We start from the raw sequence: 17,500 nt of genomic DNA, 5'->3' as shown, positions 1-17,500 counted from the left end.
CTCGACATTCACCAAACCAAGACCCCAGCTCAGAACAACTCGACATTCACCAAACCAAGACCCCAGCTCAGAACAACTCGACATTCACCAAACCAAGACCCCAGCTCAGAACAACTCGACATTCACTGAACCAAGACCCCAGGTCAGAACAACTCGACATTCACCGAACCAAGACCCCAGCTCAGAACAACTTGTCCTGGCCCGAGAGGCGTCAGCTTTCAGATCGTTCACCTCCGTTCTACTTTCTCATCGGCGGTGAAAGAATGTAGTTCCCCACGACTGCTTTGCATGAAAAAAACAACATCAAATCCAATGCAGACAGGAACAGAACTGAAATGCGTGGCACTGTACTGTGGCGACGCTTAGCTCTCTCTCTCTCCAGGATGATGAGAGCATTTCGCACCTTGATTTCCGCAGTGACAAGACTTAATGATAATGATAATGATAACAATGATGAAAATTGTAACAACAAACAACCACAACAGTAATGATAATAATGCTGGTTATGATGATGTTGAAGACGACGATACTACTACTACTACTACTACTAATAATAATAATAATAACAACAACAACAATATAATAATGATGATATAATAATATCAGTGATATTTGTAATAATGATAACGAGCATATAATCTTATAATTCATCTTTATGGACAAAAATAACGATAACAATAACAATAATCAGAGTACATTTATACAGCGCTCAAACATCTCAAAGTCCGTTACAATACCACATCACACGCACACGTGCACATACACACATGCGTGTGCGCACACACACACACACACACACACATACACACACACGCGCGCGCGCACACACACACACACACACACACACACACACACACACACACACACACACACACACACACACACACACACAAGAAATGGTTGCAGAATCTTTGTCGACCCTTTGACAGCTGATAGGAATTCACTGCGACCTTTGAACCTTCTCAACTTTGAAAACAGGAACAATTTCATGCTGTGCACTTGTATTTTGAAAAAGAAATATGTGTTCTCGTTTATACGTTCAGGATGAAAACGGTCTTCGTAGAGATAGCGATGAAAGGAATATTTCCCTTGTGGCTTGTCCAACTGTTAGCGGGCTCACTGGAGTGTGAAACTTGGATATGTGGGTCAGGTTAACACACACACACACACACACACACACACACACACACAAAACTGAGGTGGATTTCCTTCACACAGTGTTTTGTGTAATTTTACCCGTCTGACACAGGTGAACACGTCTTTTGTTGTGTTCGCCAAGACTGATAAGCCACAGTTGTTGTTGGGCAAGATCGCGTGCCTGTTCGTGTGTTTTTGGGTGGTGGATGAGGAGGAATTTTATATATGTCCGGTCACACACACTTGTGATTGTGGACTTGTTGTTGAAGTATCATTTTTCACAGACACACACACACACACACACACACATATATATATATATATATATATATATATATATTAGAGAGAGAGAGGTCTGCGTGTGTGTGTGCATGTGTGCGCGTGTACATGCGTGCGTGCGTGTGTATGTGTGCATGCGTGTGTGCATAGATGACAATCAACTGTACTTGTTAGACGTATACTCCAGTGTCCGGAGCAAATCTCCATGGGAACATTTATTATTATTATCATTATCGTTATATTTATATAATGCTGAATCTTGTACAGAGACAAATCAAAGCGCTTTCGCACCAGTCATTAAAACGCATGCATAACTCTAAAACTGGAGAAAACAAACTAAAGACAAGGAAGAGGCAGGGAAAGGAAGTTAGTTTGGGAAGAGGTGAGTTTTAAGGCCAGACTTAAAAGAGCTGAGTGTGGAGACCTGTCGAAGCGAAAGAGGAAGTTCATTCCAATTACAAGGTCCAGAAACAGAGAAAGAACGGCGGCCAACAGTCGTGTATTTGAATCTGGGTATGCGTAAACAGAGTGGATCCGAAGCCGACCGTAGAGAGAGAGATGGAGTGTAGAACTGAGGCCAGCCTCAGAGATAGGAAGGGGCAGATTTGTGAATACATTTATAACATAGAGTGCTGATCTTGTACTTTATTCTGTGTGAGACAGGGAGCCAGTGGAGATGTTGCAAAAGAGGAGTGATGTACTCAGATCTTTTCTTTCTGAGGACGAGTCGGGCAGAAGAGTTTTGTATGCGTTGAAGGGACTGAATGGATGAAGCAGGCAAACCAGACAAAAGAGTTACAGTAGTCAAGGCGAGAGAGAATGAGAAAAACGACGTCTAGATGTTGCGTCAGTGGACAGATGTTTCCGGAACGGAACTGATGCGCCGCATTTGACAGTAGCAGGATTGACATGTCTGACTGATAATTTTTTGCATGGACAGTGTATTGTCAAGGACAACACCGAGGTTCCTGACTGACCTGGAAAGAGGTATGGATGTACTGCCAAGTTTGATTGTGTCAGTTGTGATGGAAGAGAGGTTTTATTTAGTTCCTATGATCATTGCTTCAGTTTTATCCGCGTTCAATTCATTCAGTTTTGTATGCCCAGGCAGCAGTTGGTTGTTACTTGCAAGAGCAACAACTTTCAGGGGTATCACTTTTCTGGAGTTGAGTGTCATCAGCATAAGAATGATGACTGACATTATGGCGGTTGATAATTTCAGCGAGAAGAGCAGTGTACAGTGTGACGAGCACAGGGTCTAAAACAGATCCCTGTGGGACTCCATGATCGATTTTAACGGGTTCAGATTGGAAATAATCAACAATGACAGACTGGAATCGATCAGTGAGATAAGATTTAAACCAGTTTAGAACAGTGCCGTTGATACCAAATGTAAAATGAAGACGGGAAAGAAGGATTGAATGGTCTACCGTGTCAAAGGCGGCTGACAAGTCGAGAAGAGTGAGAAGGGAATTTTTTCCTGAGTCAGACGCTACCAGTAGGTTATTCAGGATATGGAGGAGAGTGGTTTCGGTGCTGTGGTCAGCGCGATAGGCGGACTGAAATGGGTGGATGAGACTGTTGAAACAAAGGTGGTTGTTGAGCTGCTTGAGGACAGCTTTTTCAAGGAGTTTGGACAGGAATGGAAGATTAGAAACTGGTCGATGGTTTTTTTTAAATGTTTGGTCAAGGTTGGGTTTCTTCAGAAGAGGCCGGACAATTGCAGTTTTGAAAGTGGATGGAAACGTTCAATTTGAGGAAGAAGTACTTACTAGTAAGGGAAATCACTCGTGAAATCTAACTACAATTCCAATTCTGTATTCTATCCCTTTAACCTCACATGGAACACGCGCCATTAAAAAAAAGTTTTAGTTTATGATAAAAAGCTTGCTAACATAATCAAGCAGTGTAATCCTTTGATATCTGTCTCATTCGCTTTCTTTACATTTTCATTTCTCTCGCCATTTCTTGGGTGTCCAACACAAATGCAGAATTTCATTGTGGATTTGACAGTACGTTGCCAGGAGTAATGCAGTGGGTACATTGTTCTTTAATATATTCGTTACACACATACTCTCTCTCTCTCTCTGTCTATCCCCTCTCTCTCTCTCGCTCACACACACACACACACACACACACACACGCACGCACGCACGCACACACACACACACACACACACACACATCAAAACCCAAAACGTGTAGGGTTTCAACTTTTCTTCATTCATTATTGATTCTTTAAGCATGCTTTCATTCAATATACATTTCCGATTAAGTGAAGACATCTGGGAATAAAACGCCACCCAGTTTTCACAATTTCCAAAAAGACAGTTTGTGAGGGGACACAAACTGAAACAACACGATACACGTGGTTGTGATCACCTGTGGATGCACGAGCGCTTGAACATGCACAGACATACGCACGCGCGCTTGAACATGCACAGACATACGCACGCGCGTTTGAACATGCACAGACATACGCACGCGCGTTTGAACATGCAGAGACATACGCACGCGCGCTTGAACATGCACAGACATACGCACGCGCGCTTGAACATGCACAGACATACGCACGCGCGTTTGAACATGCATGGACATATATACCTGGTGTGGTGAGGGCTTAGGCACACATGACTCGTATTACCATGTTGACGTGCAGTCAGCATGATACAAAGAACAAGAACATCTTGCCAGTAAAAAAAAAAAAATAATTAATAGATAAAGTGGAAGAAAAATATCGAAAAAACAATTGCTTACCGAAATGAACTCAACATTAAAAAATCAAACAACCCAGAACAGTGCAAAAACAGTAGTTACAAACAAATAGTGATCAAAACAAGATCAAAGTAGATCAATGCAAAACAACGTACATGTCTGTATGTCCACCCGTCATGCATGTAACAAATGCGTGTTGCCTGAGTTCAGTGATTCATTTCAGTACCATGTGTAAGGTTCCCCGAATATGGCCGTGATATGTCAGTGACTTTTGTACACACCACACCGCAGTAACAGGTGCACATACAGTTGTCTCCATTAAGGAAAAAAAACCCCAGATATTCCATCAAAATCGTCGAACATTAAAACATAAAAGATGTCCATTTCTGAGTTCCAATACAGACCATGTAAAACAAGCAACATAATGTCTTTAAGTGGATTCCCACACAGACTATGTAATCTGGTTAATTGGATTATGCTCACTGGATCAAAAGGTAAAAGGCTAAAAGTGCTGTAGCCGTTACGGCCAACAGGGCAGTGAATTCATATCCACCGTGTCTAGGGGCGGCATAGGAAGGGGGGGCCCAGTCCTCTCCACCCGCCGTTTCAACCTTCCCCAACCGATGCCAGGTACACCTCACACCTGCGTGGAGCGAAGAAAATCGGAGTAACGTGCCTTTCCCAAGGACACAACACTATGCCGAAACGGGGCCTCGAACCCTGACCACAGCTGACCACTGGACCAGAGGGACCACGCCTCTCCGACTGGCCACAGCGCCTCTTCCTGGATTACTATTTTCAGTGTAACAAACCATGGAAACTGTGCATCAAACTCACATGTCAGACAACCCACCTCCGCTGTCAGTTCTGTAAACATGACTGATTAACATCAGATGGTATGTTTAAAAACCACCAACAAACAAATATTCATTTGTTATAGAGAAACACGAGGCAGTCAACACAACAAACCTATACACAAATTGACGCAACTCCAGCCTAAAGATCTAAATCACGCAGGAACAGAAACAGACATATAGAGGTGATGGAGTACTTAGCTACTTCGAAGAACGTTTCCTGGTATTCTTACAACCAGTCATCTATATTGTCCGCTGAAGACCAACAGACATGCATATCTTGTCTGAATGTTTTCATTTCAAATGATTGATATGTGTACTGTAATCAGGAGAGGGCATACCGATTTGCCATTTAGTTTTCATTTCAGTGACTCATCTGTTGAAGAATATTTGAAAGAGCTTAGAGAACGTTTTCTGTTTTAAGTTTGAAGCACCCAATAAAGTCTTTCGAAATGAAGTGAACTGAAATGAAGTGAATTTGTGTGTGCACACGCTTGTTTGTGTATGGTATGTCGAACTTGAATGTGTGTATAATTATTAACTCTCTCCATACGAACGGCGAAAGAGACGACGTTAACAGCGTTTCACCCAAATAACCCCCATCAAAATATTACCAGCGGAAGGCTCTTACACTGAAGAGGTGAATGTTGACAAAGAATACCACAATTCTGACGACGGAAGCTAAAGGTTGGGTCATTCAGACACCCAGTGGACATCCGTGGGGTCTGTGTAGAGGAGAAGAGAGGACTGGCCGTACTGAGTGAGTTAATGTATAACGGTTGTTGTACATGCCACTTTCTCCTTGTCCGGAAGACTCCAACATCAGTATGCATTATAATCATCATTATTGTTGTTGTTGTTGTTACTGTTGGTAGTAGAAGTAGTAGTAGTAGTAGCAGCAGGAGTAGAATTGGTCAGCTTGCTTTTCCTCAAGTGGTGATGAAAGGAGATCTCTAGCGACATAAAGAAGGAGAAGAGGACACAAGCGAGGGACAGAAAGAAAGAAAGAAAGAAAGGAAGGAAGGAAGAGAGAGATGCAATATGTACATCTGAAATAAAGAAGTGTGTAAACTGAGAGAACACAGACTGATACAGAGACAGAGAGAGAGAGAGACAGAGAGACAAAGAGACAGAGAGAGAGTCAGACAGACACAGAGACACAGAAAGAGACAAAGAGAACCACAAACACACACAGTTTTCTTCAGTGGTTGACACAGTTCCAGCCCATCTACAGATCCACAAACCAGGGCCGCCTGTTGCTTTTCTTCTCTTCACCTTCGTACTGAAAAAAACAACAGTGTATAAAAACGTGGTCAAATTGAAAGAAAAGATAAAAATAATTAAAATATATGAACAAAAATCAACAATAATTGTTGATAGATTAAAACAACAACCACCCCCCCCCCCACACACACACACACACACACACGAGTTAAGACAGTGACACAAGAGGCATCAAGGCTTCGCTGCTCCAGAAGCATACATATCACATTGATATGTTTTGACCATGTGTATGCATTCTGAGGACTAATTTGGGGGTAATAGGGTCACACTACCGACATAGCAGAAGCGTCGGTGACACAATCTTTTTATTGTTTGTTTGGTTTTTTAATTCATTTTACTGTGTTATTTTGTTCATCTGTTTATAACTCATCATACATACCCGAAGAGGGGTGACATGAAATTGAATCTAGAACTTCTGGAACAGTAATAGTACTTATACTCTTGAATAGTTTCACTGGACGAACACAGAATGCAAAAGTCCACATTACTGGAGAAATGACCTATCACTAAGTAGTAGTAGTAGTAGTATGTATGTATGTATACATACCATCAGAACAGCAGAGGAGGTAAGTGCTGTGTCGACTATCTGGGCTAGAACTTGATTATGGTGGAAAGTATCTTGCCCATTTAATATCCCCACTCTCTCGGCCAAGAGGGTTTAAGGACAGTCGGCGTTGGGGATGGTTCCCAACTAGCCCCAAGGCTGCAGCACTGGGGCCAGCGCATTTTCGCCTCCTAGTTTGAGTCATAGTCCTTAAGCTGTAAATGATTTATAATATCAATAGTAAATCCATTGATAATACAGCTCTCACTTCGCTGTTGGCCCAACTGTAAACTTATGTCAATCTGTGATACAAGCCATGTGTTGGGTAGTAGTAGTAGTAGTAGCAGTAGCAGTAATGATGATGATGATGATGGATGACGATGATGATGATGATAGTGATAACGACAACGGAACAAAGACCGCCGGACACTGACCAGTCGGGTGAAGCGGTCACAGCAGGCCATACGGACACGGGCCGGGGTGGCAGGGGTGTTGAGCGGTACGAAGGGGTTCAAACCTTCGTCAGTGCGAGCAGCTCTCACGGCGTCATGGATGGCGCCCAGCACTGACACAGCCAGCAACAAGGGGGGCTCCCCTACACCCTGCAACAAGGTTCGTTTTGGGTTCTGTTCATGTTTCAGCTTTATTCCATACTACACCTTGCAACAAGGTTCGGTTTGGGTTCTGTTCATATTCCAGCTTTATTCCATCCTACAGCCTGCAACATGGATCGGTTTGGGTTCTGTTCATGTTCCAGCTTTATTCCATCCTACAGCCTGCAACAAGTTTCGGTTTTGTTTCTTCCATATTTCAGCTTTATTCCATCCTACAGCCTGCAACAAAGTTCTCTTCATGTTCCAGCTTTATTCCATCCTACAGCCTGCAACAAGGTTCGGGTTGGTTCTCTTCATATTTCAGCTTCATTCTCAAGTCAATTTAACTATCAAGCTACAAGGGATTTCTCTCCAACACCCTGCAACAAGTTTCGGTTTTGGTGTTTTTTTTCATGTTTCAGCTTTATTCTCAAGTCAATTCAGCCATCAAAGCAACAAGAGGAGCTTTCCTACACCCATTAACAAGGTTCATTTTTGCTGGGTTTTCTGTTTGTTTGTTGTTGTTTTCTTTCTTTTTTTTTCTTTGTGTGTGTGTGTGTGAGACTGGTGGCATGTCTTGATAACGAGGATATACATACTTGTATTGTGCCTGTCCTCGATCAGAGACCAGGCTCTACGCCCTTTACAGAGTCATTTGCACAACAGGCTGCCTACCTGGGTAGGGCCAACTGGCGGCTATCACCGGGCGCTCATCATTTGTTTCCAGTGTCATTCAAAGTGTGTGGTGATAATGTCAAAATGCTTAACGTTTTTTCTCTCTCTCTCTCTCTCGCGTCGGTTTCGTACAGATGTGAGCGATGTTGTGTCTCTGTTTGACGCTGTGTTTTCTTGTACATTATACATGTATTAAGTATAACAACATTTATATGCGTATATGTTTGTGTGTCTCTTAGAACAACGGCAGATGTGTAAGTCGGCCAAAGTGGCAATGTCTTCACCGTTGGAAAATAAAGATTCATTCATTCCTTCATTCATTCATTTACATTCTCCCTCTCTCTCTTGTAAATGTCATATTTGTATTCAGACCACCTTCAGAAGGGGTTGTACTGAATAAACAAACACCCCCCCCCTCTCTCTCTCTCTCTTGGGCGCTTGTCATTCGTTTGATGTGTAATTCATTCAGGTTTCAGGCACGCACTCATACACACTGACAGACATGTAAGATTTTATGTGTATTACCGTTTCTGTTTGTTTACCCCGCCATGTAGGCAGCAATACTTTATTTTTGGGAATGTGCATGCTGGGTATGTTCTTATTTCTATAACCCACTGAACACTGACATGGATTATAGGATTTTAACGTGAGTATTCGATCTTCTGCGTGCTTATACAGAAGATGGAGGTTCAGGCACTTGCAGGTCTGCACATTTTATGTTGACCTGGAAATCTGAAAAAAAATATCCACCCTTAACCCATCAGGTTTGCCGGGAATCGAACTCATGAAACTAGGGCGAGTCTGCCACCTCCCGCCAACCACAAAGCACTGCAGGTCAACCCAGGAGAGAGGTGTGTCAGGTCAACCAGGAGAAAGGTGTGTCAGATCAACCAGGAGACAGGTGTGTCAGGTCAACCAGGAGAGAGGTGTGTCAGGTCAACCAGGAGAGAGGTGTGTCAGGTCAACCAGGAGAGAGGTGTGTCAGGTCAACCAGGAGAGAGGTGTGTCAGATCAACCAGGAGACAGGTGTGTCAGGTCAACCAGGAGAGAGGTGTGTCAGGTCAACCAGGAGAGAGGTGTGTCAGGTCAACCAGGAGACAGGTGTGTCAGGTCAACCAGGAGAGAGGTGTGTCAGGTCAACCAGGAGAAAGGTGTGTCAGGTCAACCCAGGAGAGAGGTGTGTCAGGTCAACCAGGAGAGAGGTGTGTCAGGTCAACCCAGGAGAGAGGTGTGTCAGGTCAACCAGGAGAGAGGTGTGTCAGGTCAACCCAGGAGAGAGGTGTGTCAGGTGAACCAGGAGAGAGGTGTGTCAGGTCAACCAGGAGAGAGGTGTGTCAGGTCAACCAGGAGAGAGGTGTGTCAGGTCAACCCAGGAGAGAGGTGTGTCAGGTCAACCAGGAGAGAGGTGTGTCAGGTCAACCAGGAGAGAGGTGTGTCAGATCAACCAGGAGAGAGGTGTGTCAGATCAACCAGGAGAGAGGTGTGTCAGGTCAACCCAGGAGAGAGGTGTGTCAGGTCAACCAGGAGAGAGGTGTGTCAGGTCAACCCAGGAGAGAGGTGTGTCAGATCAACCAGGAGAGAGGTGTGTCAGGTCAACCCAGGAGAGAGGTGTGTCAGGTCAACCAGGAGAGAGGTGTGTCAGATCAACTAGGAGAAAGGTGTGTCAGATCAACCAGGAGAGAGGTGTGTCAGATCAACCAGGAGAAAGGTGTGTCAGATCAACCAGGAGAGAGGTGTGTCAGATCAACCAGGAGAGAGGTGTGTCAGATCAACCAGGAGAGAGGTGTGTCAGGTCAACCAGGAGAGAGGTGTGTCAGATCAACCAGGAGACAGGTGTGTCAGGTCAACCAGGAGAGAGGTGTGTCAGGTCAACCAGGAGAGAGGTGTGTTAGATCAACCAGGAGAGAGGTGTGTCAGATCAACCAGGAGAGAGGTGTGTCAGGTCAACCAGGAGAGAGGTGTGTCAGGTCAACCAGGAGAGAGGTGTGTTAGATCAACCAGGAGAGAGGTGTGTCAGATCAACCAGGAGAGAGGGGGGTGTACCTTGGAGGAATACAAGGCCTTGGGGTTGCCGGACTCGGTCAGGAGGCTGACGTTGAAGGACCGGGGGATGTTGCCCACAGAGGGGATCTTGTAACTGCCGGGTCCCCGGGTCAGCAGAGTGCCGTCCCCTTGCACTTTGTACTGCTCCAGCGCCACCAGACCGTAACCCTGGCAACACAACAACGCTACTGTTCAAGTTCAAATCCGCACCTCCTTACTGGAGCATGGAGGATTACAGCATAGTTAAATAAACATGCCCAAATCGTGAACATTAGCAAACAACAATGTCTGGGGAAAAACGTTGTCAAACATAACTCAGCAAGATTTCCCGATCTTATAAAATTTGGGTCATCAACGAAGTGACTGCTTTATGATCAATGGTTTCCCTACAGCAAAGGAAATTCATTTATTCTTTTGTGAATGACAATGACTCTCAAACCAGGAGGCATGATTGCACTGGCTTTTAGTTCTGTATGTAGCTTTGGGGGCCAGCTGGCCTTTGGGAATCATCCCAACGCCAATCCGTCTTGGCCGTCTTGCTGTTCCGATGGCGACTCATAGTCCAACACGACTGACTATCATGCATTCTCTTCACACACAAGCTCGCGGTGTTGGTATAACGGAAAACACAAGCAGCAGTCTTGTCGGCTCTGCAAACGGACGGCGGCGCCTCACCTGCATGAAGGCGCCCTCTATCTGGCCGATGTCTATGGCGGGGTTGAGGGACTTGCCGACGTCCATGACGATGTCTGTGGAGAGCACGTGGTGGTCCCCCGTCAGACAGTCCACCTCCACCACACTGCAGGCAGCGCCGTACGTCATGTACTTGAAGGCCTGGCCCTGCCCTGTCTCTGTGTTGTAGCCCACGTCTGTCACTCTGCCCACACACACACACACACACACACACACACACACACTTTCTGTGTGTCTGTGTGTGAGAGGGGATGTGTCTGTGTGTCAATGGATCCCGTCAAGCCAATCTATTAAATCTGTCAGTCACCAGTTCTTTTTTGAAAGAAGTCAACACGAAGTGATAGAATGGTGTTGATGAGAAATTACTAATGTTTTTTTGTTGGTTTTTTTTTGTTGTTGTTGTTGTTGTTTTTTTTTGCTTTTGTTTGTTTTTTTGTTGTTGGTTTTTTGTTGTTGTTGTTGTTGTTTTTACAGAAAAAGTAAAGCTCCTTATGTTCCACATCACACCCACATTGCATACACACTCAGAGAAAAGTTATTTTTCGATCCAAGATGATACCGTAAAAATGGAAACATACTTATAGAAACCAGTCGCTGACAGAGGAACCCTGTCGAGGTATGCGGCCACAACCTGAGGAAGAAAAGGTAGGATACACTCTTTGTTAATGAGAAAGGGAACACACACACACACACACACACACACACACACACACACACACACACACACACACACACACACACACACACACACACACACACACACACACACACACACACAGCGCTACCGAGTGCGCGCGTACGTACACACACTGTGAACAGGAAGAGGCAGTGTGAGACGCTGAGACAGACAGACAGACAGAGAAGAGAGACAGAGAAACAGAGAGGCAAAGAGAGAGACACACACACACAGAGCGAGCGAGCGAGAAAGAGAGAGAGAGAGAGATGCTAAAAGACAAAGAGACAGATACAGGACAGACAGAGAGATAGAGGCGGGAAGAAAAATAGTGAGAGATTTCAGATTTCAGATGATTTATTCATTGAAGACCATAGACCCATATGAACAGGGGGCGACAGCAGAATTTAACATGTGTTTTTACAACTATGTAAACACATTAAACATAACCAGATTCCACAACAATTAGGATACGAGTGCTTCTCTCAGTTTAAGTGCTCGAAATAAATACAAAGGTAGACTGCACATTGTTTCATCATCAGTCGATGACATCAATAAACATGATCTAAACAGACATGGATATGTATGCTATTTCTTCTGGATAAATTCAACTCGAAGATCTGTCAGGGAAATTTCAAAACAAAATGAACTTCATGCTCCCTGGATTCCTTGCACAGAGGACACAACAGCTCTGAATTATTCACGGTTTATAACGATATCTGTGTACATTTATATCAGAAATACCAAATCTGAATCTGGTCAGAGTACATCGCAGGTGTCTGTTCACGTTACACAAAAGCTATCTCTTCAATGTATGATTAAAAATATACATTTTATACATACTGAACCTTTCACTTGATTGAATGTGACATTCCCACTCTTGCCACCTACAGTCTATCAATTTTTTGCTAAACATTTGTACAAATCTATTTTCATCACCTACTCCTTGATAATCCCATGCATACCCAAATCCAACACTTTCGTACATTTGAAACCCAATTTCGTTTGCCTCTTATGTCTAAATCATATAATATATTGTAAGATTTGCATGGCAGAAACACTCAAGAGAGAAAGAGATGGACAGAGACAGATAATTGCGGAGGTGTAGGATCAGAACAAGAGACGTGGGAAGAAGAAACACAAAATGCAGACAGAAAGAGGGGAAGGAGGAGGAGAGTATTCCTGGACAGTGTACCCACCAGCTGTTCCCAGCTGTACTGGGGATTCCCATCCTGTATGGGTTTCAGACGTTTCATCAACGTACTGCAGGCGTCCTGCAACGGTGAAAGACTGCCATCGTTTGACACTCCAACTGAAAGGGTTATTATATACAACCCCCTCCCCCCCCCCACCCATTACCCTCATGGTATAAGCCTTGCAAAGAATGTGCTTTCCAATTTCGTCACTCCAGCTGAAAGGGTTAATATGTAAACCCTCTTTTCCCATTACCCTCATGGCTTCAGCCTTGCAAAGAAGATGCTTTTCAATTTCTTTTTAAGCATCTTTCCTCCAAAATCGTTTTCAAACTGACCGAAGAATAGTACACCTGCACATTGTTTGATGGACTGCTGTGAACGCATAATTCTCAAGTACGGTCTGTCATACACTATTCCTTACAATTATCAGCATCAGTTTGCATACAGAGCCAATTGAAGTACTGCCGATACTGAGCTCACTCTTCTCCATCACGCTTAAACCCACCTTGAGAAACAAAATATTCCATCGAATTCTGTTTATTGATTTTCCATCTGCGTTCAACACCGTCCAACCTCATACGGTGTCACTGAAACTTCTCTTCTCAACGCTAGTTTAAAGCTGGTTGTGTGGATCACCAGTTTTCTCGTTGACAGAGCTCAGCCTGTCCATTTTCATCTAGCTCTCCCCTCCTTCAAAACAACTTCAACTGATGCTCCCCAAGGAATAGTCCTGTTACCTATCCTGTCTTATTAATGATTGCACTGGTACAGAAGCAACACCCATGATTAGATATTCTGATGATTCTGACCTTAAAATTTTGTATAATTCTGCTAAGACATGAAAGAGTTTACTGTTCAAATAACAAAGGAAATGGTTACTGACTTCACGATTGCTTCATCAACGGCACAAATGTTGAAAGATTCAGTTAATATCAGTACTCTCTCTCTCTGTCTCTCTCTCTCTCATGAACACACACACTCAACGTGCACACACACACACACACACACACACACACACACCATGACGGCCGCCCCAAAAAGGTCAGAGCCCACGCTGGCGGAAGTGGGGCTGGTGTTGGGCACGACGCCGGTAGAGGTGTCATCCACATGGATCTTGGACAGCGGGATGTTCAACACCTGGCTGGCCACCTGTGACAGGTGAGGTGATAATGATAGTAAGAAAAAGAACAAGAAGAAGAGAAGGAGCAGAAGAAGAAGAAGAATCACCATCATCATCATCACCATCATCAAGAAGAAGAAGAAGAAGTATTATCAACATCATCATCATCATCATCATCATCCATGTGGGTCTTGGACAGCAGGATGTTCAACACCTGACTGGCCACCTGCCACAGGTGAGGTGGTAATCATAGTTGAAAACATTGACACTCTCTTGCCCACTTTGACACATATAGTAAATGAAAGTCTTCTGTCAGGTTCTTTCCCCTCTAGTAATAAAGCCGCAGTTGTAAAACCACTTCTTAAGAAACCGCCTATGGATCAGAATGTCCTACAAAATTATCGAACAGTCTCAAATTTATCTTTTATATCTAAGGTCATTGAAAAAGTTGTTCTGTGTCAGTTATTTGAATACTTAAAGTCAAATTCCCTGCTGTCACCCAACCACTGGCATACAGACCACCACATAGTACAGAGACTGCACTTCTTAAGGTCACTAATATACTCATGGCACTAGATCAAGGCAATGTTTCCGTTCTTACTCTATTAGATCTCAGAGCAGCGTTTGACGCCATAGATCATACACTTTTGTTGCACATCCTTCATCACTGCTATGGGGTTTCTGGATTAGCTCTGTCTTGGGTCAAAAGCTGTTTCAAGTCGCATCCAGACAGTCATCAGTAATCACTCATCACAACCAGCACCTGTTTTGTTCGGAGTTCCACAGGGTTCTGTTTTAGGTCCTATACTTTTCATCATGTACACCAAAACTCCTCATACACTCATCCAAATCACTTTGTTTCCAATTAATCTTTCGCAGATGACACACAGCTTTATAGAACATGTCAACGTACAGAAATAGGTCAATCCATTCAGACTTTACAGTCATTCATCACAGATGTGAAATCATGGATGACAGGTCACAAACTCAAACTAAATGATAATAAAACACTTCTCACTTCTCATTCACTCAAAACGATCATTTTTTGACTTGCCTAAGCCTTCATCTATCCTGGTAGGAACCTCAGACTCAGCATCCGCACGGTTGCCCCAAACACTGTGTTGACAAACTTCAAACCTCCGCAGCACGACTCACACTCAAGGCCAGGAAACGTCAACACATCACCACCACCCCCTGCCCCCCACTCATCCCCTGCCCCTACTCGCTTCCCTTCACTGGCTACCAATTCAAGCACAAATACAATAAAAACTCTCAGCCCTTTGTCACAGTTTCTTCACTGATTCTTGTTCCGTCTATCTTTCAGATCTACTTTCTGTCTATTCACCACCCAGACAACTCCGTCCTTCAAATGACTTGCGCACACTGTCTATTCTAAGAATTCGCACAAAAACTTACGGTGAACGTTCCTTTTCTTTTATTGCACCAAAACTATTGAATTCACTGCCCTCACACATTCGTCACACCCCAACACCCGCATTCAAGAGAGCATTCAAAACACATCTTTTCAATGTGTATCTTTCTAAGTATAGCTTTTTCATCTGTATATGCTTGCAGTGATTTGATCGCTGGACGTGCATTTGTAATGATTTTTAGTGTGGTTCTGTGAGGCCCGGTTCCTTGGTGCATGTTTTGACTAGGGTAAATGTGGTATGTTCTATCTTGCTTTGATTTGGGGCCTATGTGATGTGAGACTGTGATACTGCCTGTGATGATTTTACATTGTCTCTCACTCTCTCTCTCTCTCTCTCTCTCTATATATATATATATATATATATATATGTGTGTGTGTGTGTGTGTGTGTGTGTGTGTGTGTGTGTGTGTCACTTAGTTTGATTTTGTAAATCTTAGCCAGTGTGATGTGAGTCTGAAATATGTATTTTAGCAAATGTGATGTGAGAATGTCCATTTATTTATTTTATTTTGTTTTATTTTATTTCATTTTATTTTATTCTATTCTATTCTATTTTGTGTACATATTCCTATAAATTTGATGTCTTATTGTAAAGCGCGGTGAGCCACATTTGAAATGGGGGTACTGCGCTATATAAGCCTGCGTTATTATTATTATAATTATCATCATCATCATTTTTATTATTATTATTATTATTATTATAGTAAGACGAAGAAGAAGAAGAATCACCATCATCATCATTATCATCATCATCCACACACACACACACACACACACACACACACACACACACACACACACACAGCGTGATGTTCAACACCTGACTGGCCACCTGTGACAGATGAGGTGATGATCATAGAAAGAAGAAGAAGAAAAAGAAGAAATATCACCACCACCATCATCATCATCATCGTCATCCACGTGGGATTTTAAGCACCTGGTTGGCTACCTGGCACACGTGAGACGTTAATGATATACTGATAATACTGTTAGGAATAAGAAAAATACTGTCACTGCTGCTTTTCCTACTACCACTACTACTACTAATAAGAGACAAAGAGAGAGGGACAGACAGAGAGGGTGTGAGGGGGCTAGAGACAGAGAGAGAAAAAGGGACACTCAGAGAGAGGGACAGAGGACAGAAGACACAGAGGGACAGAGATAGATGGGGGGGCGGGGGGGGGGGGGCAGAGACAGAGACAGAGAGAAAAAGGGACAGTCAGAGAGAGGGACAGAAGATACAGACAGAGGGACAGAGACAGAGGCGGGCAGGGGCAGAGAAAAAGAGAGAAAAAGGGGAACAGTCAGAGAGAGGGACAGAGGACAGAAGACACAGAGGGACAGAGATAGATGGGGGGGGGGGGGGCAGAGACAGAGACAGAGAGAAAAATGGACAGTCAGAGAGAGGGACAGAAGACACAGAGGGACAGAGACAGAGGGGGGCAGGGGCAGAGAAAAAGACAGAGAGAAAAAGGGACAGTCAGAGAGAGGGATAGAAGACACAGAGGGACAGAGACGGGGGGGGGGGGGGGGGGCAGAGACAGAGACAGAGAGAAAAAGGGACATTCAGAGAGAGGGACAGAAGACACAAAGAGAGGGACAGGGACAGGCAGGGGGACAGGGATGGGGAGAGAGAGAGAGAAAAAAAAGCACACTGAGAAGGAGTGACAGAGATAGAGGGAGGGAGAGGGGGCCAAAAACATCAAGAGAAGGGACACAGACAGAAAGGGAGGGGGAGAGAGAGGGGAGGGGCAGAAACAGAGAGAGGGGGGATAGAAAGGGAGACATAGACGATGTGAGAGACAGGGGCAGAGAGAGGGACAGACAGAATAACAAACAGAGGGCGGCAGACAGACAGACACACCAACAGACCTGCATGACCTTGGTGTGCAGACCCTGCCCCATCTCCACCCCTCCGTGAGAAATGAGAACTGTGCCGTCCGTGTAGATGTTGACCAGTGCTGCCCCCTGTCACACACACACACACATACACACACACACACACACACACAGAAATGAGAACTGTGCCGTCCGTGTAGATGTTGACCAGTGCTGCCCCCTGTCACTCACACACACACACACACACACACACACACACACACAGAAATGAGAACTGTGCCGTCCGTGTAGATGTTGACCAGTGCTGCCCCCTGTCACACACACACACACACACACACACACACACACACACACACAGAAATGAGAACTGTGCCATCCGTGTAGATGTTGACCAGTGCTGCCCCCTGTCACTCACACACACACA

At 44.2% G+C, this 17,500-nt stretch overlaps 1 protein-coding gene across 1 annotated transcript in view; it reads right to left on the bottom strand.

Moving 5' to 3' along the window:
- Nucleotides 1-3,617: 3,617 nt before the first annotated feature.
- The window catches only part of LOC143281453 (xanthine dehydrogenase/oxidase-like), a 26,418-nt gene continuing 12,535 nt past the window's right edge, over nucleotides 3,618-17,500 (bottom strand). Inside the window, exons 10-17 of the mRNA XM_076586664.1 lie at nucleotides 17,110-17,205; nucleotides 13,706-13,834; nucleotides 12,689-12,763; nucleotides 11,395-11,447; nucleotides 10,799-11,000; nucleotides 10,124-10,291; nucleotides 7,247-7,414; nucleotides 3,618-6,266 (exon numbers count right to left, since the gene is read on the bottom strand). Of these exons, the coding sequence (XP_076442779.1) occupies nucleotides 6,213-6,266; nucleotides 7,247-7,414; nucleotides 10,124-10,291; nucleotides 10,799-11,000; nucleotides 11,395-11,447; nucleotides 12,689-12,763; nucleotides 13,706-13,834; nucleotides 17,110-17,205 (945 nt within the window). The 3' untranslated portion in view covers nucleotides 3,618-6,212. The remainder of the gene's footprint in view (nucleotides 6,267-7,246; nucleotides 7,415-10,123; nucleotides 10,292-10,798; nucleotides 11,001-11,394; nucleotides 11,448-12,688; nucleotides 12,764-13,705; nucleotides 13,835-17,109; nucleotides 17,206-17,500) is intronic.

The sequence above is a fragment of the Babylonia areolata genome, chromosome 4, assembly GCF_041734735.1.
Source record: "Babylonia areolata isolate BAREFJ2019XMU chromosome 4, ASM4173473v1, whole genome shotgun sequence".
NCBI classification, from domain to species: Eukaryota; Metazoa; Mollusca; class Gastropoda; order Neogastropoda; family Buccinidae; genus Babylonia; species Babylonia areolata.
The sequence above is the reverse complement of the archived record's forward strand: the minus strand, read 5'-3'. Positions and strand labels throughout refer to the sequence as shown.